Below are 26,933 nucleotides of genomic sequence, written 5' to 3'. Positions count from 1 at the left end.
CCTATTTTTGCTGAGGAAGACTGGCCCTGGGCTAACATCTGTGCCCATGTTCCTCTACTCTATATGGGACACCGCCACGGCATGGCCTGACAAGCGGTGCATCCGTGTGTGCCCGGGATCTGAACCCAGGTCGCCAGCAGCCAATGGCGAGCACTTAACCGCTACACCATGGGGCCGGCCCCCCAAACTGATTTTTTTAAAGAGAAAAATTGGTTTACAGGTATCACTTTCTCACATGCAAAAGGGACAATGTAAACTCTCTTGGACACATAAAATAGGATTCTGAAATAAAGATTTTGCATAACCAATCATTTCATTTAAAAATTAATTTGGCATTTTGCTGTGAATCTAAAACTGCTCTAAAAAATAAAGTCTATTAAAAAGAAAAACAAACAAAAAAATAATTGTTTTCTCAGCCTCTCTTTTATCAGTATCATAGAATCACTAATATTTAGTCCACTAGAACTTAGCAAATAATAGAAACTGAAAAAGAAACTATTTATTGAGCACCTACTGAGTGCTAAAGAGCTTTATAAACATTATTTCTTTTAATTCTCATTATTGTGCCCATTTTACAGGTGAGAAAAAGGAGGCTCACAGCTAATGAGTGTCAGAGTCTAAATTTGTATCCAGGTATACAGGATTCCACTGATTTCCTGAAAACACTTCTCTCATTCACTCTCAGTGTTTACACATTCTTTAACATACTCGTTTTTTAAAAAGACACTTATCCCTCTAGTTTCTAGGCTCTCTCACGCACATCTGACAGGAGTACCATTTGCCAAAAATCTTATAGCTAGTAAGCATAAGGGTGGGATTTAAATACACTCCATTCTGTCTCCCTGGAAAAAGAGGTAATTATGAGAGAAATAAGGATCCAGGAGAAAACAAAAGTTTTATTGACTACAATTAATAAAATTCTGTAGATCAGGAATCTTCATCTAAGAATTATAGAATTTTAAGGGACAAGAATAATTATATGTGTATGCACAGACACACATACACATTTATTACAGACAGAGAACCATAGAATTTAAGAAATGGAAGGGATTGTAAATGAGAAAACTTCAGACCCACACACAGGTGGCCATATTAAAATTTGTGCCCAGGAGCTCTGATTCCCAGGCAAATACTCAATCCAGGACTAATAATTATGTGGTTTTCTTCAGTATTTCAAGTCTCTGGTCAAGATCTTCAAAGTCGACTTCTTCAGAATCATAAGGGTCAATGGATAGGCTTGCTTGAGGTTTTACGTCAGGCAATTCAGGCAGCATAAAGTTATCAAAACCAATCCTGGCTCTTGATTCTGGCTTTGGAGAAGTTTGGGGGTCGAGTCCTGGACCTGTTAATTTCAATAATGTAATTACAAGTCACAACAATAAAGTCCTCCAGAAAGAAATCCCAGCCTCAAAGACAGTAGGCTATTATTGCTTTTGAGAGTGCAGCATAGAACACGGCTGGAAAACTGGACAAGTCCTCCATCATGCAAATGGTGGTAGTGGTTACATTTTGTTTGCAATCTTCTTCAAGGGCAATTTAGACTTTTAAAAAAGGCACAATTTTTCATAACATGTGCCAGGATGATCTAGTGTGGTAGTGGTTTTAAAACTTTTTTTTGTGTTAAAGATCTCTTTGAGATCCACATCCACTTTGAAAACTGTTAGCTACTATAAAGGAACACACTGTACCCCTGGTAAATCACTAATAAACTTCTCTCACCAATGGAGGAATAGTTTTATAACTGAAATATCTTCAATAAATTTCAAGCAATTCTAACTTCTACCCGCATTCCCTATACTTACTAGGAACCAGTGAAGAAAGCAAATCATTCTTCTTATAGGAGACATTCTGTAAGAAAAAAGACCACTGGGAAGTGATTGGTTTTATGTCCAAACATGTATTTTGTTCATAGTAAGACTTCCATAAATATTTCTCTTTTTTTTCTTTTAAATATTTTATTTATTTATTTATTTTCCCCCCAAAGCCCCAGTAGATTGTTGTATGTCATAGCTGCACATCCTTCTAGTTGCTGTATGTGGGACGCGGCCTCAGCATGGCCGGAGAAGCGGTGCGTCGGTGCACACTCTGGATCTGAAGCCGGGCCGCCAGCAGCGGAATGCGCGCGCTTAACCGCTAAGCCACGGGGCCGGCCCTCCATAAATATTTCTAAAAATTAACTTAACTTTATCACAGTCAAGCTTCCTTCTTGTTTAAGGCTGTTTTTTTTATGCCTTCTAGAAATGAGTCTTAGGAGTGACTATGGGTTTTGCTTTTTCTGTCACCTATGGCCTCATACAAGAATCTGGAAATCTTTTATCTTTGAGCCTGGAGATGCTACTTGTAAAAGATGATTCAGTTTAATAAAATCAGAGGACTCTTTCTCCAACAAATAAATGGCAAGAAAAGCAGAGGCAGGAAGAAAGAAGTGTTAGACATTAAAAGATTTAAGAGACATATCAAGCAAATACAATATGTGAATCTTTTTGGATCTTGATTTCAACAAAATAACTGTATTTGAGACAGAGAAATTTAACATGGATTGAGTATTATATGATATTAAGGAATTATTTTTCATTGTTTTAGGCATCATAATGACATTGTTTTATATTATAAAAACAAAGGGTTTGTGTTAGAGATATATACTGAAGTATTGACACATGAAATTATATATATAACTGAGCTTTAAATTCCTTCTCTCCCTCCCCCAAAAAAGGAAGAGATAGATAGATGAAATAAGAGCAGCAGAATGTTGATAACTGTTGAAATTGAGTGATAGAAGTTCATTATATTATTCTAAATTTGTATATGTTTAAATTTTCCATAATACAGTTTTCTTTGTTTTATTTTTAAACAAGAGGACTTGCATTCCAAGAGTAGAAGCTGAGCAATACACGAGGTGTGGTTCAGACAAATAATTTCAACAAGGAAAATGAGAGTTAAACTATGTCTGAAATATAAAATCTTAAAAAAGAGCTTCATAGGGTCAGAAATGCCTCAGGAGGTGAAAAGAATAGAACAATTCCTCTTTACTTCATACTGAAGGAACAAGTAGTAAAGAAAATTAACACCTATGGCTCTTTGGTTCTCACTTATTTGACTTTTCCAGATTTATGTATACAAAGTTATGAGTATTTTCATACTGTTTTCAACATGAAAGCAAATTGTTTTCACTACAAATAAATTGAATATATCTAATGTGAAACATGAGTCTAAACCACTGTACATTAAAGACTTTAAAATCTGGCCAGCTCGTGTAAATGTTCTTTGCAGTTTATGTTGTGGTATTGTCAAGAGGTTGATGAAAGACTGTAGCCCTATTTTCTCATTAGTTCAGCATAAAAACACATCAAATATCAGTTAAATGATTGCAAATATGCCCTTGACCTTAAAAAACTTCACAAAGATCATTTTACCATTAAAAATGCCCCTTTAGAAATATACTCTAGCACTGTTTGTAGGCCCATTCCAGATTCAGTTTCCCTATCCATACTGACCTGTCTTTCAGGAGGAAGGGATGAGCAACTAGGAGCTGGGGATGGCACAGGTAAGGGCCCTGGTACAGATATTGGCAATGCCCCAAGTGGATCACCAGTTCCTGCTACAGTTTCACCTCCTCTGCCAAGGGCACCTTTCTTGACATCCTTGGTAAACCCAATACTGATGAGGTCTGTTGGGCCTTCAACCTGAGGCAAAAGGGTACGAATCACATTGGGCTCTCAATTTATTACACATTTGTTTATTGCAGACCTATTACATACTATGCACTCTTGGAAGCACAGGGGAAGAAATAGTGAGCACAGAAACACAGTTCCTGCTCTCATGAAGCTTAGAGTCTAGCGTAAGTCAATGACAGTTAAAGCCACCTTCAGGCTTCCTGGCCCACACACTTCTTCTTTCTCCCTCTTTCAATGACTATGTTTTGAGTGCCTATGAGGTCAGACACTGCGGTACACCAATGATTAAGAGCTAGATGTAAGTATGCACAGATATGTCTACGAGAAAGTTTATCAAACTTTAGCAGTGGTAAACTCTGGATTTATTCATTCATTTGACAAAATCTATTGACCACATAATGTAAACCAGGCACAGTACTGGGAATGCTACAGTGAACAAAACAGACAAAAGTCCCTGTCTTCATGGAACTAATATTCCACTGGGAGAGACAGATAATAAACAAGATCACTAAGTGAACTATACAGATGTTAGATAGAGGTAGGAACGATAGAGAAAAAATATAAAGCAGAGAAGAGGGAAGAGGTTGACATTTTAGAGAAGGTAGCCAGACGGGCCTCATAGAGAGGAGAACAAACATCTAAGTACAGACCTGAGGGAAGTGAGAGAGGGACCAGGCAGATAGCTAGAGAACACAGAGTACCGGAAGTACAAAGGTCCTGAGGTGGGAACCAGCACATGTGTTTGAAGAAGCGCGAGGAGGCCAGAGAGGCTGTGGCAGAGCAAACAACGGGGAGAGTGGAGGGAATGAGGCCAGAGAGAAGAGGGGAGAGTGGGTGTGGGCAGTGGTGCTGGTCAGAGGAAAGACTGTGCCTATTATTCTAAAAAGCCACTGGAGGGCTTTAAAAGAAGAAGAGTGATGTGATCTGGCTTAGGTACCAACAGGTGCTATATTGAACCTCAGTTAAATGGGGAAGAGGAGTAGAAGCAGAAAAACAAGTTAAGTGGCTACTGCAATCATCCAGGCAAAAGATTGTTGAGGTGAGGTGAGGGTAGTGTCAGTAGAGATAGTGAGAAGTGGCAGAATTCTGGATATATTTAGAAGGTAGAGTAACCAGGATTTGCTGAAGATTGGCTGGGGCCTAAGGATGGAGAGAAAAGAAAGAGTCAAGGAAGATATCAAGATTTTTCCCATAGCATAGAATTGCCATTAACTGTAGAATGAGTAGGTTGTTGGAAGGGGTGAGAGCACTTTTGGAAATGTTAAGTTTGAGATGCCTCTGAAACATCCAAGTGAAGAAGTCAAGAAGGTGTGTGGATGTATCAGCCTGGAGTTCATATCAGTCTAGAGGCCTTAGCCAGTGATATAAATGTGGAAGTCCTCCCCATAAACATGGAATTGAAAACTCTGATGTTGGATGAAATCACCTAGAGAATAGGGAAGAAAGAAAAGAGGTCCAGAGCCTGAGCCCTTGAGCACATCTCTAGTGGCACTTCTTGTGGCTTTTGCTTCCTCACAGTCCCTTTCTGTATTGTCTAAATTCTTACAATGTGCCATTTTTCAACAAACCATGTAACTCTTTGGAAGAGAAAAAAAGAGTAAAAGAGTCTCTATCAAGAAACCATCAGGAGCAAAGCATCAGAAAAGACAAGTGTGCCGCTTAACCACAATCCAACATGGTATATGCTGTCCCAGCAATTTGAAGGTATTAGGGAGAAATCCCTCTTGTCCCAAAATAGTCCATGACCACCTTTAGGAAGATTAATCCACTCTCCGTGACAATGATGATGATGATAAAAAGCTAAACTTGACCACATTTGCTACATGCCAGGCATTGCATTTTTGTGTGTGTGTGTGTGTGAGGAAGATCAGCCCTGAGCTAACATCCATGCTAATCCTCCTCTTTTTGCTGAGGAAGACCGGCTCTGAGCTAACATCTATTGCCAATCCTCCTCGTTTTTTTTTTTCCCCCAAAGCCCCAGTAGATAGTTGTATGTGATAGTTGCACGTCCTGCTAGTTGCTGTATGTGGGATGCGGCCTCAGCATGGCCGGAGAAGCGGTGCGTCAGTGCGCGCCTGGATCCGAACCCAGGGCGCCAGTAGCGGAGCGCGCGCACTCAACCGCTAAGCCACGGGGCCGGCCCCAGGCATTGCATTTAATTTCCTTATATTTATTAGCTCATTTAATCATCTCAACAAACTTATGAGATTTGTTAATAACTATTAACTATTATTAACTACCTTCTTACAGTTCAGAGAACTGAATCTTTGAGACTTGCCTGAGGTCTCACGGTTAATAAATGGTGGAGTGAGGATCCGAATATGGGTTGTTTCACTACCCAACTCATACTCTTAACCAAGACTAAATAGTAGTGCCTTGCACCTTTGGATCTTGTAGCCTTTATTCCAGAGATCTTTATTAAAATGTAAAACATGCCCAGGACAAAGTTGAGATCTCAAGAACTAAAAATGTTTTACACACTTCTGGGTATAACATTTTAGGTGACTTCATCTTTGTTTTCTACTCTGTTGTTAACAACTTAGAAGGGTATCTGATAGTTAACAGAAGTCAAGTTCTGTTAGGAAAAGTATGTGGGCAGAGAAAAGGTGCAAATGTCACCTGCTTTACAATTCTGCCACATTCCTAAGTAGAAAAGCTACTCTGGAAGCCACATTCCTAAGTAGAAAAAAATCTTCTGGAGCACAGTAAGAATCTCGGCTTTAAGACAATTCTCCCTTCTTGAAAGCACTCACCATAATGGTTGCCTTGGGTTTAGATGGCACATTACACTTCCTAGCAATTTCTTTCAGGTACTGTTCCACTAGAACCTGGGGTAGAGTGTTTACATTTAATTTACACATTAGCTGCAAAATAAAGAACATAAAGAATTTGGTCACACGCATACCTACAAGATAAGAAACAAAAAAGAGTTTAAGTACTCTTTCACCTTTGAATCATTGTTCATCTTTCTGTTCTCTGTAATGTAAGATATAGGATTTTAAAAAGATGTATAATTTAGCAACAGCATGGAGGGGCCCTGCTTGTATCATAAGACAGCCCTGAACTAGGGTGAAGGAACCTCAAACCAGGTAGAATAAGAGGAACAAAATAAACATAATAAAAAATATTTTGAATCAAGAATTCTGATTTTATAAGTATCTGAATTATGTCAGACGTGATAGTCAACATATTCAACAACCAGTACAGCAAGGCACTAACCAGTCAGAATGTACACCCTGAATGATGAGAATGTCCACCGGCCTGAAACAACCACTTCAGCCAGATCTCCGCGTCCCAGCTGAACGTCAGTCCTGAATTATGTGTGTGTAAGACAGTCAAAAGTTGAAACTTCGAAGTTTCATTAACTTCCTTCGTATTACTAGGCCAGTTACCTTTAGGAAAAATGTATGCTTTCTTAATAAAGAAATCAGCTCAGTTTTCTTGACTCTAGCTTTTTGAGCAAGATTTGAGTTCTCTAGTCCAAGATCTTCATCCAAGTTCTCTGCCTCCAATGCAAAACTTATTTCTAAACATCTTTCTGAAGTCTGCACAAAATTATATGTTCTGAGCTTGCGCAGCTTTTTCTGGACTTGGGGTTTAGAAAAATGTGTGTCTTTGGAAATGGTACTACCTGAGAGCTGACAGTTCCAATCTCATTGGTTTGACATAGTTCACCATATTCTTGGCTGTACTTTGCACACAGCTGATTTGATACCTGCAGCAAACCATCACCAAGAAAGAAATAAAGGCAAAATTCATCAAGTTATGGAAAATATACTTTAGATGTAGAAAAACCAAAAGAGCAACAATCACTTTCATGTTACCCTCATTGGAATTATGTTCTTTTAGCCTCAAAACAACAATAACAAGTGCTTTGCTCTGTTTTTAAATATCTGAGAAATGAAACTGAAAACCTTTAATTCTAAACACTTTATAAATTATGACACTCCCTCTCCTCCACAAAAGAAACCCAGTTTCAAGTTTTATTTTTTTAGTTAAGTTTTGTTTTTCTACCATTGCCATTAAAAAAAAGTATATTCATTTCTCACTTCGAGACTAAGAGAAGAAAATACTTTTTTGGTTAACTTTTAAGAGAAGAAAGGATTCCCTAAGTAATCTTACAATTCTGAACGAGGAACACCAGTGATATCCTCACCTACATTCATTGTACAGGCAGTTAAAACTTGTCAAACTTACTAGTTTCAACTTAGGCACTTCTGACTGGAGGTGAGGAGCTGCCCAGATTAGCATAGATATGGATTCAGCCAGACCAGAATCCAGTTCCCTAAGGAAAGCACAAAACTATGAAATTCAGGGCTTATGTTTCCCTCTTTTCTCTACTTCAAAGGTAGCCTATGGACAATGTTCAAAATATGTTAAATAATTTTTTAAAACTGAAATTAGAATATAAACCTATATGTACATATATGTAAATATGAGTATACATATACATACACACACATATATATGTGTTTATACACACATAGATACATATAGGTATACATATATAGACTGAAAGGAATATACCAAAATTCTTATCTCTAGATTTGGTGATTATGGATTCTTTTTTGTCTGTACTTCCCAACTTTTCTACTACAAGTTTATACTGTATCTTTACAGCTCAAGGAGGAAAAGACAACTATTTGGTTTTAAAAATGGCTCTTTGGACTGACATATTCTCTTCAAGCAGGGCAGGTTCTCCCTATAAAAATTAGAGACAAAGTTCTTTGATACAGTCCCAATGAGTTAGAGCCCACCTTCTCCTTCACTAGGTGACAAGGGATGCCCTGTAACTCCTCTGAGCCTGAGAAATGACACAAGTTCAACAGGTCTCACTTTGTGGCCTGGATCAAACTAAACCGAGCCAGCAGCAGGTCACAGTACAGCTCCAGGATCTCCATGGCCTCCATGAGGTAGTCTTCTCGGATAATGTGCTCCACTCGGATCTGACCTCCTTCATCTTTCCCAGCAGCCAGATGACCGACAACCTCCTTCCTTGCTTTCTGGGCCTGCTGGGCTGCAGCACAAAACACACATATAGAAAAATGAGTGTGCAAAGAGGAATAAAAAGGCAGGTTACATGATAGTGTGAAACAATGTTTTTATAAAAATAAACAAAAATGCCCACTAGATATACCATATATGCATAGATAAAGTTATCAGTGTTTTGAACTAGGTCGGTGGTTCTCCAAGTGTCATCCCTAGATCAGCAATACCAGCATCATGTGAGAACTTGATAGAAATGCGGATTCCTGGGGCCCACCCCAGAATGACTGAATCAGAAACTCTGGAAGTGGAGCCCAGCAATCTGTGTTTGAACAAGCTCTCCGGATTCTGACACCTGTTACAGGTTGAGAACCACTGCTCTAGGGGGTGCTTCCACAGGTCATGTTTATTTTATCCTTTCAGCTTAACTTTATGTTCTAAAATGTTCCATGGTGAACATTTATTATTTTTGTAATAAAAAGATTAGTTATTTAAAAAAGGAGAATGCATGAAGTGCTTTGTATTTAAAAAAATGTTTTCATATATACAGTGGATATTTCAAATATCCATTTGATCCCCATAGCACCTGTGTGGGGTTTGTATGTTATTTGCATTTTACAACTGGGAAAATTGAGATTCTGAGAGGTTAAACGGCTTGTCCATGGTCACATGACTAGAAGTAACTGGTTGAATTGGAATTCAAGGTCAAATCTTCAGGCTGCAAATTCCTATGCTTTTTCACCACATTATGTCATAAAACGAACAAGTAGAGTCATGTTGGAGAAGTAACACATGCAACCTGTCCCATGCCAATCCACTGTGATAAGTAAAGTCTTACTACCTTCTGTTATCAATTCATGACTGAGCCTGGGGAAACAGGCTTTGCATAAGTCAGGAAAACCTGAGCCTCCAAATTATATACCCTGTCTATCCAGTATACCCTAAAAATGATGCCCACCACCTAATCGTGAATAGACAGTTACTCTGTCATTTCAAACAAATCTTGACATGAGACTCCATTTGAATCTGAAATAAACACAAAGCTCAGTGCTTGGGAGGTTGCTTAGCCAAGTCCAAAGTAGGAAAATGTTCTTTGCCCCAGACAGCGCAGAGAAAAGAAATCACAGTAGAACTGGACTGTTTCTTTTTTTTTTTTTTGTGAGGAAGATCAGCCCTGAGCTAACATCCATGCTAATCCTCCTCTTTTTGCTGAGGAAGACGGGCTCTGAGCTAACATCTATCGCCAATCCTTCTCCTTTTTTTTTTTTTGCCCCAAAGCCCCAGTAGATAGTTGTATGTCATAGTTGCACATCCTTCTAGTTGCTGGATGTGGGACATGACCTCAGCGTGGCCGGAGAAACAGTGCGTCGGTGCGCGCCCGGGACCCGAACCCGGGCCGCTAGTAGCGGAGCGCGCGCACTTAACCACTAAGCCACGGGGCCGGCCCTGGACTTGTTTCTGATGAATGCTAAACTGCTACTAACCTAGGCAAACATTTACTTTGTGCCCAGGTTAGAGTTTGTGTTATAAACAGAACCCTGGAGTGACAGAATGTCGAGAGTATTATCTCCTTTTAAAAAGAAATAAATTTAGGTAAGACAGGGCTAATTTGCCTTATTTATCTCAAATCATTCACACATTCGATGTTTAAATTTCTTCATTTGTAAGAAGAGGATAAAATTTATCTGGATAGTAATATGTATCACTGGATTGTCAGGATCACATAAAAGAATATGTGGGCATGCAGCTTAAAATTCACAAGTTCTGTGTGCACCATCAATGTCATCCTCATTGTTCATGGTAGCAATAATGGTAACATTGGGTTTGCCTAAATTTCATTTGTTTTGAGTACTTCCCTTAGGCCCCTATTATCTAAGTATCTAAGTAATGACCAAATATCCTCTGCAAGATTTGGCTAAAGAATGCCCAAAAATCAATTTGGAAGTTTGAGTAACACCTGCTTCTCTACCAATAGATTATGGTAATTCAATAGTAAATAGTGCTATTTACAGAGCACTCAGAAAACTGCATTTACATGCAATACTTGTTTCACCTGAACCCTCTTCATAATCAGAGATCATCAGTTTTGCAGTTTATTGAGGGGTTAATGGCTCATGTGACCCAGTGGAATGAGGAAAGAGCAAAAGGCAACAGAAAATAAGTTGAACTTAAAGAAAGAAGACAACGTCAGCCACCACCCCTACTCATGGGTGTAGTACTACTTGAGCTGTCACCTGATAGAAGAAATAGCATTTTGTGTGTGGGTTGAAAAAAAGGTGAGGAAGCCCTTCCAGAAAAATTTGCCTGGGAGCTCAAACTTAATAGCTACTGCACATTTGAAAAGACTTGACTAGGGCCGGCCCCGTGGCTTAGCAGTTGAGTGCGCGCACTCCGCTACTGGCGGCCCGGGGTTCGGATCCCGGGTGTGCACTGACGCACTGCTTCTCCGGCCATGCTGAGGCCGTGTCCCACATACAGCAACTAGAAGGACGTGCAGCTATGACATACAACTATCCACTGGGGCTTTGGGGGAAAAATGAATAAATAAAATTATAAAAAAGGAAAAGAAAAGACTTGACTACATAAAGTTCTCAGCCTTGGTGGAGAGAAGTCCAGTAATCTGGACTTTTAAACCTTTGGAAACTTTTAAATGATTTGATTACTATAATAATCACTCCCACAACTCAGAAATGTTCCTTTAAATTCCAAAGTTGCTTAGTAAGGTGTTAGGAGATGTATCACCTAGGGGGGTGGGTGAATTGCACAGTGATCTGAGAGGCTGCTTGCTGTGCTGCCTGAAGTATTTACTCACTTTTCTTTTTTTCCAAGAGTTTTAGGCGATTGACAACCAGTTCCAAGTTGACCCGAAGGCGATCAGCTTTGAACGCAGAGCTGAACATGATTTCACCACAAGGCACAGCAGCTCGCAAATCACCTTGCTGAGCAAGTTTTCCAGAGAAAGAGAGTTATCAGTGTCATGGGAGCCCTAGTTTTTCCACATCCACTTTATTCACTCAAGAAGCCCCGTGAAAGGAATTCCTGGCTGCTCAGTAATGGCCTGAATGCACTTGCTTCTCTGTGGACCAATTCCCCAGATATGACTCTTGCCATAAGGGTTAGGTTTCCTTCAGTTTATTCCAATCATTAATGTTTTTACTGCAACCTTTGAGAGTTCTGCAGGAAGTTTCTGACAAAAATGAAAGTCTTTGGTAAGCATCTGAGGAAGCAGACAACGAAGGGAGATTCCCCTCTCCAAAGGACATATTACTCACTTATGGAGAAATTATAAGACCTCTTTCTAAATAAAATATTAGTGAATTTGAAAGGGAAATCCCCATCGAAATCTGGAGAGATCACATAACATTAAAAGCACGTGGAAATGAGGACAGAATTGTTCAGAGAAGTAGATACAACAGAAGGTTGAAAACTGCACATTTCTACATTTGGACATCTAGAAAAGCTTTTGAAAAATAATCTAATAGCAGGCACCAACACGTTTCTAGGGAAAGCTAAATCTGCTAGGTATTTCTATAATTTCATTGTACGCTGAGATGAGTTGTTTCTGCCATTGGCATGGAAAGATAAAGTTCCATTCCTAAAATGACAACTCTACATGCGGAAGCATACAAGCAGCAACACGTGACGTCATGAAAAAAGCCACCTACTCCTCTTGTTATGACACACATGGTTTCCCAAGTCACCAGCACTTCTCTCTGGTTTGATCCCTTAATGTCAAAAAGAGTTGGGATAGTTGTCTGAGCTTCCCCTGCCTGTACTTCAGGTCTCGAAAAATTACCAACAAGGAACTAGGCAACACGGGGAGCTGGTTTGCAACTCATGCCTGCTTAGGGCGAAGAATAACCAGCACGGCAGGGTTTTGTCAATGTTGTTTTCCTTCCAGCAGAGTACCTCAAGCTCTCCCATCACACACATTCAATCTACACACATCAAAGGAATGCAATAGGACTCCAGGGAAAGGGAAGAGGTGGACAAAACAGATTGAAGTTTAACTTTTCAGTCCCCAAATACCTTTAAACATCTTCTTTCGCTTCATCCGTTCTTAAAACTCTGTAGGGAAAAAAAGACTTAGTGAAAGATAATAAAGGACTTTCAGATGAGAAAGATTAAAAACAGCTAACAAATAGGCAAAATAGAGAAGAGCAGAAATGAGGAAATGGGAGCAAAAGAATTAGCAAGGAAAATTTCCCAGTTTGGGATATCTTTGTGAAATTTCATTCAATGACTATTTATTGAGTCAGTTACAGTGTATAAGACCCTGGGTTTACTTAATATAAATAAATAGGGAATTATCCAGATTCCAGAGAATACTACAAGTTTTTGGAGAAATGAAGTAACTTTTGGTTATTTTAGAGTTTTAAATCTAAAAAACTATATTAGTTTACTTATCACCAATATTCTACTTATCACCAATATTCCCATCAAATTGTCACTATGGAGCTTTCTACCGTCAATATGTACCACCAAAGAAATGAAGATTGCTTGGAGTAAGGAGTTCTAGAAGAGGATTCAGCAGAGAGATGACCCACCCTTTTGGGACTACAGCACCAAACCAGGAAATCACCTGTGTTTCACCAATCAGAACATCCTGTTTTTTTTAATCAGACATGCCTTTGCACAGCGTAATTATGTTAATGGCTGTTAGCCAAAAAAGTTTTTTTGCTTGCATCTACCTCTGTCCACTTTTTCAACTTTGTCTGAAAAACCAGCTCTCTGCGAGTGTATCTTGATCTGTGAGAAATTGGCTATGGTTAACTACACCTGGATGGTCCAAGGGGGTCTCTCTCTCTCTCTCTCTCTCTCTCTCTCTCTCTCTCTCTCTCTCTCTCTCTCTCTCCCTCTCCCTCCCTCTCCCTCCCTCCCTCTCTCTCTCTCTCTCTCTCTCTCTCTCTCTCTCCCTCTCCCTCCCTCTCCTCCCTCTCCCTCCTCTCTCCCTCCCTCCCTCCCTCCCTCCCTCCCCTCCCTCCCTCCCTCCCTCCCTCTCTCTCTCTCTCTCTCTCTCTCTCTCTCTCTCTCTCTCTCTCTCTCTCTCTCGGCAGTTTTAATGCCAGTTTAGTGAGCTAAGCAATGAACTAGAAACCAGAATGCCAGTTACTTCTAAAACGGAATCACTGAGTGACCACGGGACTTCCTTCTTGGCCAGAGAGAGAAAATGACTGTTATGAATAATTTTAATATTCACAAAGCAAAGCCCTCTGCTGATTTACACGGCAACCGATCAGCAACTTCACCATGTTTTACCCACTGGTGCAAGGTGTGTGTATGTGGCATTCAATAATTTTGATGATCCTTTGTGCCCACCCAGGTGAGAAAATAAAATTGAGGTCTCAGTCTTCCTTAGAAAGAATCTTAGAGATCATATACTTTATTTGTATTTTAACTTACTCATTTCAATATTTCTAAGATAATATTCTCATAAAAAATCCAAATAATAACATAAGTCCCTTTTGTTCCTTTTGGCCACCACCCAGTTCCACTTTCCTCTCCTGAGATAAGCAAAGTTAACTAGTTGTTACATATCCTCTACTCCTTTTCTGTACAGATACAGAAATATATGCAACTGTAATGTTATGTCTTTTAATATTAAATACATGATATCTCACTGTGCAAGTTTGCTTATTTTTTCACTTAAAATGTTTAAAGAGCTCTTCTATCTACATTTACTCCCACTCCATCTAGTTCAAGCTCCTCATTTTGCAGAAGTGGAAACCCAATTCTAAAGTAGTAAAATGACTTTCCTAAGGTCAGACAGCTACAAAGTAGGGACCAGAGCCCAGCCAGTACTTTTTAAATCAAATGAAAATCAATTGTTATTTATTGAAAAGAGTTTGTAGAAACAGAAAGCGGAAAAATCCACTCGGAATCCAATCTCTACAAAAGTTAAACCTATTCTTTTTCAGTTTAGTTTTTATTTGTACGCAGAACTACTTTTTTACATAGGTGTAATCAAAGCACAAATTCATCTGGTGTTCATTTTTTTCCACTTAAGTTAATCAGATGTTTATGTTACTACGAAGTCAACTAGTTACTTGGCAATGAATGGTGACCTAATACTTCATTGAGTAGTCAAGCCCTCTTCCACCAAACCAAGCTGCTTCCCACTTTACCCAACCCCTTCCTCTCATTCCTCATAGACTTTCAAGTCTCCCACTACTTGCTTCACCTTCTTCTAAATCCTGGGTCCGGTCCATTCTCATCCCCCTCAGAGCGCCCTCAACTCTTAAAGAGCTCCCATCTCCACCCTGGATGTGCAGGGGCATCTGCTTACTCTCCTGGGCCCGGGTTGCCTCGGGGTTCCCGAGGTTCCCAAGACGATGCTTCACGAGTTGGGCCCGGGAAGTCCAGGAAATGAGGGTCTCTTGATGACCACGCCCCAGGGTTCTATTTGGGAACCCCCGGAATTTACTGGAGTAAAGAGATAACGGGGTCATTGTGGGGTCAGGGTGAGGGGGCCGGGCCCAGCCCTATTCACGTGACCCGGCCCCGAAACAGAAGTTAGTTTTCCCACTAGAGAGGGCGCTGGGGGCGAGGGGCGGTTGGCCAGCCCCCTCCCCTCCCGGGTACTCCTGGGCGTCGCTCTCCGGCCCGGGCCGTGACGCAATCTACCCGCGCCGGGGGCGGGACGCGCTTGACGCCATCTCCGGGCGCCCGGCTGGGGGGCGCTGGGTGTGGGGCGGCTCCGGGGCCGGGGATGGCGGCGGCTGTGGTGTCGGCGGCTCCGGGACGAGCGAGAGGAGCCCGAGGAGCGCCGTGAGATGGGCGGGTGAGTGTCGCCTGGAGTGGGGACCGCCGGCTGCCCTCACTGAGGCCAAGCAGGCCTGGGCTCGGAGCTCCGGAGGAAGTGGCCCCCTGGAGCCCGTTGCTTCTCTGGACCGGGGCCCGACAACTGCGGACCGAGGGAGCGAAAGAGGCCGCGCCTAGACCCCCTTGCGCTTCTCTCCGGTCGGGCCGAGAAGGGAGCCTCAGGCCCTGGCGTCCCCGCCACTGTGTCTCCGCGGGCCGGGGTATCCGAGTCCTCCGGGCGGGAAGAGGCCCCCAAACAAGGAAGCATCCCCTCCGGGGCCTCGCCCCTGCCCCTCTGCTTGAAGGGTCAACCCCCACCCTCTACACGCAGAATTCACAATTTCCGCCCCTACCCTTGTTGGAGCAAGGATTTCGGATCATGGGAAGCCGTAGTCTCTAGTCTCTTCCAAGCTCCTCTCTTTCTGGCGGGCGCAGCTCTCGCCCTCAGCCAATTCGGGTCTCGGGCTGGGTTCAGCCTCTTGATTCCTGGCTCTGCTGGCAGCGTTGGCAGCTCTCTGGAATGGTCCCTCTTCCCCGTTAGTTCGGTTGGAGTCACAGTGCGTCTTCCCATTGAGAAATCCTCAGTGTGCCCCTTCAGAGGCCGAGGTTTCAGATTCCGAAATGTGTTTTGTGTTGTGGGAACCTGGTGCACAGGCTTGGCTCTTTGTTGTCATTCCTGCAGACCTCTTGCCACTTTAAGTCCTTTCATTAGCCTGTGTTTGGCTAACCCCTCAGTGACCTAGAGGCAGGTGTTCTTTAATGTTTTAGATGCAGGGAGCAAGGATCATTCTGGGATTGATGACGTGACCCCAATTTCTGTTGGGAGTGAAGGAGAAAGCTAAGTGCTTTTCAGGTACTGGAATTCAGGCGGAGAAGGGATGCAAGACTTGTACCCAGTGTGTAATTTGTTTATGGAACTAGGAATTTGTCTTTCCATCTTGTTTTCCCATCTCGTCATCTTTTTTTGTGCATCCGCACTTTGCCAATCTTCGGAGATAAATGTTGCCTTCAGTTTGATTTGAGGCTTGCAGTGTTCTATAGGACTTGATCAGCACAGTGGGTAGTTTCTCAGAGTACTGATCAGTACTGCTTTCTCTGTTATCAGAGATTAAGGCTCCATTCTTCAGTGCTTGATGTTTCTGGCATGTGTAGATTCACATATTGATGGTTTAGCGTGAGTTTTCTTCCATTGTTAGCTACCAAAGCTACCAGAGTTCCATTGTTAGCTACTGTTGGGAGGACCAAAGCAATGTTTTCAGTTTCTGTCACACCTGATTCAGTACTTGGTACAAAGTTGTTACTCAGAAAATTTGACACATACACACACACACACGCGAGCCCATTTTATTACTCTGAAAATCTGTTAAGAAGGCTTCCCCCTGAGTGACTCCCCCTTGACCTCTTTTTCTGCCCCAGAAACATAAATAATTGTTCTTTTTCCTCTAGTGCCACTTTTCTCATTTAAATAACCTCCACATCTTTGTTTTCATCGGCCCTGAATAAAAGCGAAATCTGTGAAGTTGATTTTTCCTGTTTCCCATTGTTCACATGGGAACAATGTTGAGTCTTCCACTTTTATTTGTGCATTTACCTGAAATTGGAATCGGAAGTAAATTTAACCTTTGGGGAATAGGTACACTTAGAGAATGAAGAATATGATATAAAGGAAAACAGTGAAGTTTGATACATGGAAAATTTTTTCCAGGGATGTCTTCCTACAAATTAGAGCTTAAGAGATGAATTTTTCTCTATTCAACTGCCTGAGCACTCTGGATATATGTGCTGTTATCTCTGGAGAAGAGGACGAGGCAGAGACTTGTGGGCTTTAATGTCTTTCTTCATGACCCTGGAAAGGATCAGAGGCTAGGCTCCTGCTTATTTTATTCCTATTTCTGTCTTTTAGGCTTCCAAGCCAGGGGGGAGGACACTGCTTCTTATTACAGCTGCTCAGAAGCACCACTGGAAGCTCAGGTAATACAGGTGCTTTGGATACCTTGTTGCAGAAAAACATCTGGGATTCAACAGTGGAAAAATAGAACAGTGTATAGAAATCTCTTTTCAGATTTAAAGAACTGGAGCTTGGTTGGAAGAAACAGGTGACAAAGTTTATATGCATTGGCGTGTTCACACCAAAAAGATACTTTATAACAGTGGACAAAAGTGTGTATGAAAGGTGACAAGAGAAAGGGGAGAGAGAACTTTCTTATGAATCATATAGACCCTAAGATAGAAATAAACAGGCATGTTTGGAGGAATGGAACCAGAATTTTAGGATGTGGTTTCTTAGAGGAGACCTACAATGGAAAAGGAACCATTGGCAAAAGAAAACACAAAAGATAAAAGAAAGAGAATGAATGAAGAAGGCAAATTGAAGGTGGTCGGTGAGAAGAAAAGAAGTCTTGCCAGACTAGGGAACAAGAAGTCTACATGAGGTCAGAAGAGTTTTCTTGTTCTTTGGGGAGGAAGAGAAACAAATAAATTGTAGAACACACAGTACAATCACTCTCCCCATAGGGCCCAAGTTTGCGTGTAGTATGTCATGGGACAAAGAAGATACTAATTTCCATAACATGTTTAGGAAGCAAGGTTTAAAAGAACAAGACGCAAGCAGACCTCAGGACTTACTGACCCCTGGGTCCTTGAGGTAATGGTGATATGAGGCAAAGGAGGATGAGTTTAGCCAGGCCTGGGGTGGGGGGAGTGGGGATAGATGAGATCATAACTCAAATTAGGCTGGGGAAGGGAAGTGAGGATGAGGTCATATTTCAGGAAAGAAGATAGCACAGTAGTCTGGTAGCAAAAGGAGAAACTTAGGAAAAAGAGCAAGTAGCAAAGACTGTGTGTTCAAATCCCCCTTAGGGGAGAAGACTGAAAAGTCAAGGTCCCCATCAGAGACATGACTAATCACAAAGCTGTTGGTCTCTCTGGGATTGTAGAGCCCACAGGTTATTTATGCATCATTGAATGCTTGTTTTTGTAGCTCTTTGTGGTTTCCCTGTTTCTTTCATGTCCTAGGCTGGATGAGCGAGGGGGGTAGCATCCTTGCCTGCCCCTCTCTCATACCTCTTTTTTTCCAGTGGTCTCCTTTGTTACATCTTCCTCCATGGGCACAGTTCCTGCTATTTCCTTTGACTTGGTTCATCCCTAGGTTACTTTTGTTTGCCTCTGATTTGTTCCCAAGCAGATGTGGGCACCCCAGCCAGCAGCAGAGAGGGGTGCAGGGGAGCCACAAAGAAGCCCCTTCTGATGCCCCAAGGAGCAGGCCGACCCTTTCCAGGCTCCAGGAACACCACAAAGCAATATGAAACCTGTTCATGAGAGGAGTCAGGAATGCCTTCCACCAAAGAAACGAGACCTCCCCGTGACCAGCGAGGATATGGGGAGAACTACCAGCTGCTCAACTAACCACACACCCTCAAGTGATGCTTCTGAATGGTCCCGAGGGGTTGTGGTGGCCGGGCAGAGCCAGGCAGGAGCCAGAGTCAGCCTGGGGGGTGATGGAGCTGAGGCCATCACTGGTCTGACAGTGGACCAGTATGGCATGCTGTATAAGGTGGCTGTGCCACCTGCCACCTTCTCCCCAACTGGCCTCCCATCCGTGGTGAACATGAGCCCCTTGCCCCCCACATTTAATGTAGCGTCTTCACTGATTCAGCATCCAGGAATCCACTATCCCCCAATCCACTATGCTCAGCTCCCGTCCACCTCTCTGCAGTTTATCGGGTCTCCTTATAGCCTTCCCTATGCTGTGCCACCTAATTTCCTACCAAGTCCCCTCCTTTCTCCTTCTGCCAACCTCGCCACCTCTCACCTTCCACACTTTGTGCCATATGCCTCACTCCTGGCAGAAGGAGCCACTCCTCCCCCGCAGGCTTCATCTCCGGCCCATTCATTCAACAAAGTCCCCTCTGCCACCTCCCCACCTGGGCAGTTGCCACATCACTCAAGTACTCAGCCACTGGACCTCGCTGCAGGCCGAATGCCCATTTATTATCAAATGTCCAGGCTGCCTGCTGGGTACACCTTGCATGAAACCCCTCCAGCAGGTGCCAGCCCAGTTCTTACCCCTCAGGAGGGCCAGTCTACTCTGGAAGCAGCCCCTGCCAACGGACAGAGACAGCGAGAGCGAAATTTAGTAAGACGGGAAAGTGAAGCTCTGGACTCCCCCAACAGCAAGGGTGAAGGCCAGGGATTGGTGCCAGTGGTAGATTGTGTGGTGGATGGACAGTTGTTTTCAGGTTCTCAGACTACACGGGTGGAGGTGGCAGTGCCAGCACACCGAGGGACCCCAGACACCGACCTCGAGGTCCAGCGAGTGGTTGGCACTTTAGCTTCTCAGGACTATCGTGTGGTGGCAGCTCAGAGGAAGGATGAGCCCAGCCCCCTCAACCTGTCCCATCATACGCCTGACCATCAGGGTGAGGGGCGAGGGTCAGCCAGGAACCCAGCAGAGATGGCCGAGAAAAATCAGGCCCGAGGATTCTACCCTCAATCCCATCAGGAACCGGTGAAACATAGACCTTTACCCAAAGCAATGGTTGTAGCCAATGGCAACTTGGTGCCCACTGGAACTGACCCAGGCCTGCTGCCCATGGGCTCGGAGATCCTGGTGGCATCAAGTTTGGACATGCAGGCCAGAACCACCTTCCCAGACAAGGAGCCAACGCCACCCCCTATTACCTCCTCCCACTTGCCCTCCCATTTCATGAAAGGCGCCATCATCCAGCTGGCTACGGGAGAGCTGAAGCGAGTGGAGGACCTCCAAACCCAAGATTTTGTGCGCAGTGCCGAAGTGAGTGGGGGGCTGAAGATTGACTCTAGCACAGTCGTGGACATTCAAGAAAGCCAGTGGCCTGGATTTGTCATGCTGCATTTCGTGGTTGGTGAGCAGCAGAGCAAAGTGAGCATTGAGGTGCCCCCCGAGCACCCTTTTTTTGTATATGGCCAGGGTTGGTCCTCCTGCAGCCCTGGGCGGACTGCACAGCTCTTTTCTCTACCCTGCCATCGGCTACAGGTGGGAGATGTCTGCATCTCTATCAGTTTACAGAGCTTGAACAGTAACTCAGTTTCTCAGGCCAGCTGTGCTCCCCCAGGCCAGCTGGGTCCCCCCCGAGAAAGGCCTGAGAGGACGGTCTTGGGACCCAGAGAGCAATGTGACAGTGAGGGGAAGAGCCAGCCGTCTGGCGAGGGTTCCCGAATGGTAGAGCCCTCGCAGCCAGAGCCTGGTGCTCAGGCCTGCTGGCCAGCCCCGAGCTTCCAAAGATACAGCATGCAAGGGGAGGAGGCACGGGCTGCGCTGCTCCGTCCCTCTTTTATTCCACAGGAGGTAAAGCTATCCATCGAAGGGCGTTCCAATGCAGGAAAATGAACTTCTCTCCCAGAACAGGACTGGGGCTTTACCCCAAAGCTGGGCCTCACCGTGAGCAGGCAGAGGATTTGCACATGCCGAGCAGGGGATGGCTCTCTTGGCAGTGAGATTGGGGGCAAAGAGGAGGCATGAAGGCAGCCTCCCAAGACAGGGTCTGTTGCTCATTACCCCATGGCATCCTTTCAGGACAGCCCTGGAGGGTGCTGTGATGGGGAACAGCAGGCCTGGGCCAAGGAAGGAAGGGGGTGCACACGGAATAAGAAACATTCCAAATATCAGGGCCTCCCTGTTCTTTCCTCTCCATCCCTAGCTCCTGCAAGGGGAAAGTCAGGCTTTGGAAGCAGGTGGCAGAGGGAGGGAGCAAAGAAAGAGCCAAAAATGATGATCCACAGCTTATAGTAGCAGTTCAACTGTCTGAAGTTTTTTTCCTTTCTTTTTTGTGGTGAGAGGGCAGGAGGCCCCATGGTTGGAAATAAGAGGGTTCCCACCCAGAACTCTTCTTTTGAGAGCTGTGCACTTTAAAGGGTAATTTTGTTCCAGATGTCTATGGCTGGGTTTGTGGGGGAGGAGCACTCATCTATAGGACTCTGCTTGATCCTCTACTTCAGCCATTTCCCATCTCTGTGCACCATTCCTGGCACAAGGCTTCTAGCACCAGGAGAGAGAGAAGCCCCTCCAGGGTTCATAGTGAAGTACTGCCTTGGTGAGGACCCAGTTGGGGGACTTTGGGAGAAAGACCTGATGGCCAGGCTGACTGGGCTCTAGGCAGGGCTTCTGGAAAGGTAGCTGACCTAACAAAGCTCCTGTTCAGCATGCCAGAGCTGCTTCAAAATTGTACTGAATCTCTAGTTGGTAATGGTGACTTTTGAAAGAACCAGTGGACCCTTTTCCCCAGGCCCCTACACCCCTCCTCTGTCTGTCTATGTTGTGCCTAAGTGCCTGCACTACTCCCTTCCTTCTGCTGCCCTAACCTCTTTGCATGGTGTCTTGACCTGGGCCTAATGTGTAGCTACACTGCCTTTCCCCTTGTGCAAAATTGTTTTTGTCTGCTCTGACCAAGACCCCTAGTTTTGGGTGTGTGGGGTTCTCTCTGGTTTCCCCTTCAGTTATATTCTCTATTTTCAAAAACTCAGAATCATGGCCCCTCCTCTTCTGTAGCTGAACAGCTTGGTGGAGAAACAAGAAAGGAGCTATGCCCTGGCTCAGGGCAGATATACCTGGCTAGGCAATGCCCATCCTGGCATTTTTACACAGCCTCTTCCATCTTATTCCACTTCCTCTCCCAGCATTCAGGCTTCTCCAAGCCGTCTCCTCCCACAGCCAGCTCTAAGGTTCTGGGATAGTCTTGATAACATTTCAGCACCTGAAGTTTCCTAGATTTCATTTGGTGGTGGAGTATTCCTCTGCAAAGAGTATTTTCAATCTTAGTTGCATTTGTCCCTCTCTGTGTCTTAAGCCTACTTTTTCTTCACAACTTTTAGCATCAGCTTGAACTGTGGGATTCTATTGGGTATTGAGAATTAGGCTCCCCCACTAGCTTCCATGTCGGTGGGTGGGTTTTTTGTTTGTTTTTCAAGGGTCTTTAGACTCTTGAAGCAACTCAGGGTATTGTCTACTCAGTTCTCTGGTGAGGCTTCTCCGAGGGTATGATCCTGGCATTTCCTTTAGAGCTCGACTGCCTGAGGCCTGTCCTGTCCTCAGGAGTCCCAAACCTCTGGGTTCTGATCTCTGCCCTGTCAAAGACTTTAGGCAGGTCTTGTGACCTCTCGCTCTTTCACTTCCTCCCCAGCTGCCAAATGGGGATAAATAATCTTACCTACCTCCTGGGGGGAGGGGGAGTTCTGAGAATGGAGTCATTCTTAGTGTTCAGGTGCTAAAGGTTGTTCTCCCGGGGGAACAAAGTGACTGAGACTGGCTTGTTTGCTACAAGCCCTACACTCTGCTGTTTCATTCCTTGAGAACAGTTACCTAGCCAGTCAGCTTTTGGAGGCCCATCCAAAGGAAACTGCTGACCTGACCACGAGTACTTAAGTCTCCGGTTCATCTCAGAACCAAACACCAACCCTATCTGGTGAACACTCAACCTTGTACGCATTTGGGATCATGTCCTTTCCCTTCTCTGTCCCCCATTCTCTCTAATGCTGCTTTCTCTGGCCTGTTTCCTACAGTGGGGCCCTGTGGGGCTGAGTCTTGAGGAAACCTCTCAGATGACAGCCCAGGAGAAGGCCTCATCTCTTGCTGTTCCATGAGCAGCTCATTCCTAGGGATTATTATTTGCACGGGTTTCTCAGAAACATCCTTCCTCATAGGAAGCCTTATCAACTGAATATAGTGACATGCACACATTAGACACTCAAGAAATGTCCACCAAGGACACCAACTAAGCTTCCTTCTTATGGAAGCAAATCTATGTCTAACCAGGTACAGGCCAAGTAGTTTAAATCAAGTAACCCTCCACTTCCCAGCCTGGTAACTTCCACTTAATCCTGGAAAGAGAAAATCTTGTGAATTTTGGCAAGTTGGGCCCTGGTTTTTTTCTGCTGTTCCTTCCTCTTCTGTCTCTTGCTGGTGAAGCAATACTAGCAGCTCCCCTAGTACCATGCCATGCATATGTAATATAGTAATACTTGACTTTGCTGAACTGCGGAGGTGTCTTTATTAAAGGATGGTCCCCCAGGAAAAGAAGCTCTGTGCTCTAAATCTTGGTCAGAGCTGTGGCATTCCCCTTACCTTTTCCCTCTTGTTCAGTCTTTTCTTCCAGGCATGAGAAATAAGAGTAACTTATGGTGTGTCCGTTCTTCCTTATAGGAATTTCATAAGTTCACAAGAGACTTAAGAGCGGTTTTGAGAGAGTAAGCATTTTTGTGGGAAGGTGTCAGCTTTAGGGGGAACAGGCAATTGAAGAAGGCCAGAGCCAGTCCCTTGTCATTGGTTGGACTTTCCCAGAGCTTAGGGATAGAAAGGAGAAATGCTGACTCTGGCCCTAAACAGAAATGCCTATACCTATTTGGGAGTAGGGAAACCAGGTAAAGGACAGGTAATACATCCAAGTCTTGGATCATCATTCCCATCAGGATTAGTGTACACGGGGGAGGGAGGTAACATGGGGAACAGAATTGGGGAGTTCAGAGCTGAGCACTTGTACCCAAGGGGAGGGGCCCCAACAGATCTGGACAGACCTTCCACACTCTTGGTCCCAGTTGGTCGTAACACCAAGGGCTTTGGTCTGTGCTGCTTTGCCACTGCTGCTGTCTGCTCACTGTCCTGCCTGCTGCCTGTTATATCTGCCTGTCCTTCCATGTCTTTGGCCATGTAGATGAAGTCCAGGCATCCTGTCCCTTCTTACATGTGCAAGTGTTACTTTATAGTAAAGTCATGTTGAATAGGGATAGTATGAAATGCTGCTGGTGGGCTGTTGAATCCAAAGGGATATGGCTTCAGTGCTTGTTGGGAGCCCTTTGGCTCCAAATATCTGACTGTCTTGAGGGAGAAACAAGCAGGTCCTATTAGTGGGGTTTTCTGTGTATTAACTTCTTTCCTTTGTGGTATCTTGTATCCTGTTTTAAAAAATAAATGATGGGGAACCAGATTAGGGCCTGTGTCAGTGTCCCAGGGAGATTCATCTGGCTCCAGTTATGGATTCTGGGGTTGGAAGAGGGCTTGAAGTTTGACTAAAATAGCCCCTTAAGTGGGGTTGCATTTTATTTTTAACAGTGGGCATCATAGGAAATGCACAGGATGGTGGTATGATTTAAACCTGCAACAAGTAGGCATGTTAAAGAGTTGAGTGATCACACTGGAGATGAAGGGTAGACATGGGTTGACTGGGAAATGGCCTGGGTCCATGGGAGTACAGATAACCTGATTAATTGAATTGGCTGTGGAAGGTAGGTCACATTCTTAAAAGCAAAGTAAATAGGGCAGAGGCCAAGTTTAGGGAGACTTCTTGGTCTCCTAGGGCTAAGTTTACTAAACCACACTGAAGCTACAATACTTTCCAGATGGGAGAAAGTATACACTACAGTTGAAGAGCTGAACCGTGCTAGGTTGGGTGTTGACCAGGAATCTATTAGCGCTTTGCTAGGAAGCCTTCACCTTCCAACTTCCCTTGGGGTAGGGAAGGCCTCCCACATTATGCAATAATAAAATAAGCTTCTGGGTCTTTGTAGCTGTCAGTTATTCTTTCAACTCTAGGATCCATCTTTGGGCCATAAGCCTGGTCTGGCCTAGGATGACACTGGCCCTTGAGATGCTAGAGTTGACTGCACTCTCTCCTTACCTGCAGACTATGCACAGTGCCTGGGGCGGAAGGAGGAGAGGTGGTGCGGTTTGCCCTGCTGAGCCTCCCCAGCAGGAACAGTAGTAATAAATGCACTTTTCACACTAAGGTTTCTTTATTAGTTCTCCTGTTAAGCCTAGATCCTCCCCCAGTAGATTGCAAACTTCAAGTCTGTGTGATCCCAAAGCCATTCTACTGCAAATGCCCAGCAGTGAAGATGGCCTCAAATTGGGTTCCTGTCTGCAGTGTGTGTGGCAGCAGCCCATGTGCCTTTACCTATTGTCAAACTTGCAAGCATTTATTTCTGTCTTTGACTGTCATGGGGACTGAGGTTCTTCATATTCAGAGAGAGCGAGAGAGAGAGAGCTGATGACACAGTGGTTTTACACCCACTCCCTGGACAGGGAGTTTGCACGTAGTTGTGAGCTGTGAGTGGTTAGTGCATTGCTGGTATTGCTCAAGACAGGGTTCATCCCTCGTTTGCTTGATACTCACATTTGAGAGAATCTTGTGTTGAGGAAGAGACTGACTGTACTTGTGGCAAACTTGAAGTATTAAAAATAAGGCTGTCCCCTACAACCTTCCTAGTCACACACAGGATCCCTGTAGCCAAAACAGTATATGTTCCAGCTGCAGAGAGCAGACTGCTCTCAGCTTGCACAGCACCTTAGGGGAGGGAAGAATATATGGATAGGGAATGGGGTGGAGAAAGGAGGATGGGAACGTTGTCATCCAGGTGGCTTTAGGGTCCTGAGGAGTAGAGAAGGATGGCACTGGGGAGGTCTGGATGGATCTGATTTGTGTAGGAGTTCCCTGTAGATAAATTACTGATCCCCCAACTACTATCCCCAGTATGTAATGGCTGAATTAATATGTAATCAACTGCATTGTATCTAAAGCCTTAGAACTAGTCAGGTGCTCCCCCCACCCAATACCATTTCTTACCCTCTAATCCTACCTGATCTTTAACAAAGCATTAATAATTCTAAGGATAATCTCTATTTTGTTGTGCTTTTTTGTAACTGTTTTAAATAAATCAATTTGTACTGTATATTTGTACTTTTGTGAGATCCTTTTTGCTGTTTTACCATTTTAAGTCTCTGTACTTGGCTACACACAGATTGTATTTTTATTGTTAATGCTCTTCTTATGGATACCTGCATTTAACTTGTGGACTATGTAAACACAATATATATCAATATCTATATATCTATATATCTATCTATATAAACTACTAGCTTTTCCTTTTGGTGTTTGCGCCTTCTTCCTATCCCAGCCTTAGATGGTGGCCAGTGGGTGGGGGGGATAGAAGCCCTTTGTGGGAGAGCTTGTAATAGAGAGCAAATGGTGCCCATCTTCTTGTGGTGGGCTCGGGGCAGATTGTGCAAGCTAGTCCTGTAGCAGGTATGCACATTCTGTTGGCATGTATTTCAGAGACTCAGAAGTCTACCAGTAGACTTAGATACTAGCACAATCAATCACAAGAACCTGTAGACATCCTCACTGTTGGCCCTTTCTCCAGTTCTTTTTTTTTCCTCAGGAATACTGTCAGAAATTACTAGAATAAGTCAGCTTCAATCATTGTTACTACTTCTTAGAAAGCTTGCCACCAGTAAGAGGTGAAACACTCAGATATATGATACTGACTCAGATACATTTAGTGAGCACTTACTATGTGCCACAAACTATCCTAAGTGCGTTATAAACAATCATTTGTTGCTAGTACTATTATTTCCATTTTGTGGGTGAGACAGAGGTTAGTAACTTGCCCAAAGTTACACAGCTACTAAATGGCAGTGCAGAATTTTAAATCCAGGTGTATAAC

General features: G+C 43.8%; 2 protein-coding genes across 5 annotated transcripts; one reads left to right on the top strand and one right to left on the bottom strand.

Moving 5' to 3' along the window:
- Window positions 1-876: 876 nt before the first annotated feature.
- On the bottom strand, window positions 877-15,222 carry LOC131396371 (IST1 homolog). The gene is made up of 10 exons (XM_058528632.1): window positions 14,842-15,222; window positions 12,690-12,728; window positions 11,473-11,599; window positions 8,511-8,691; window positions 7,872-7,959; window positions 7,306-7,389; window positions 6,428-6,538; window positions 3,495-3,683; window positions 1,803-1,848; window positions 877-1,342 (listed from the first exon to the last, which is right to left on the bottom strand). Exons 3-10 carry the CDS (start codon window positions 11,558-11,560, stop codon window positions 1,152-1,154), a joined length of 978 nt encoding a protein of 325 aa, XP_058384615.1. The 5' UTR covers window positions 11,561-11,599; window positions 12,690-12,728; window positions 14,842-15,222; the 3' UTR covers window positions 877-1,151.
- Window positions 15,223-15,356: 134 nt separating this feature from the next.
- On the top strand, window positions 15,357-26,159 carry ATXN1L (ataxin 1 like). Of its 4 annotated transcripts, none has more exons than XM_058528177.1 (3): window positions 15,357-15,441; window positions 17,365-17,432; window positions 18,646-26,159. In XM_058528177.1, the coding sequence occupies exon 3, from the start codon at window positions 18,763-18,765 to the stop codon at window positions 20,827-20,829; it is 2,067 nt and encodes a 688-aa protein (XP_058384160.1). In that variant the 5' UTR covers window positions 15,357-15,441; window positions 17,365-17,432; window positions 18,646-18,762; the 3' UTR covers window positions 20,830-26,159. The 4 variants fall into 4 exon arrangements, with proteins under 4 accessions (XP_058384160.1, XP_058384162.1, XP_058384161.1 ...); XM_058528179.1 differs by having other exon boundaries at window positions 18,643-26,159; XM_058528178.1 differs by lacking the exon at window positions 15,357-15,441 and adding an exon at window positions 15,492-16,314.
- The last annotated feature ends 774 nt before the right edge of the window (window positions 26,160-26,933 follow it).

The sequence above is a fragment of the Diceros bicornis genome, chromosome 32, assembly GCF_020826845.1.
Source record: "Diceros bicornis minor isolate mBicDic1 chromosome 32, mDicBic1.mat.cur, whole genome shotgun sequence".
Classification (NCBI taxonomy): domain Eukaryota; kingdom Metazoa; phylum Chordata; class Mammalia; order Perissodactyla; family Rhinocerotidae; genus Diceros; species Diceros bicornis.
Note: the sequence above shows the minus strand (reverse complement) of the source record. Positions and strands in the feature narration are given on the sequence as shown.

Excerpts from the sequence above, each read along its gene's own strand:
- LOC131396371 (XM_058528632.1), bottom strand. The coding sequence starts at position 11,560 with ATGTTCAGCTCTGCGTTCAAAGCTGATCGCCTTCGGGTCAACTTGGAA. Across the intron at positions 3,684-6,427 it reads AACCCAAGGCAACCATTATG|GTTGAAGGCCCAACAGACCT; the intron begins GTGAGTGCTTTC and ends CTTTTGCCTCAG. Across the intron at positions 1,849-3,494 it reads CCCTTCCTCCTGAAAGACAG|AATGTCTCCTATAAGAAGAA; the intron begins GTCAGTATGGAT and ends TTTTTCTTACAG.
- ATXN1L (XM_058528177.1), top strand. The coding sequence starts at position 18,763 with ATGAAACCTGTTCATGAGAGGAGTCAGGAATGCCTTCCACCAAAGAAA.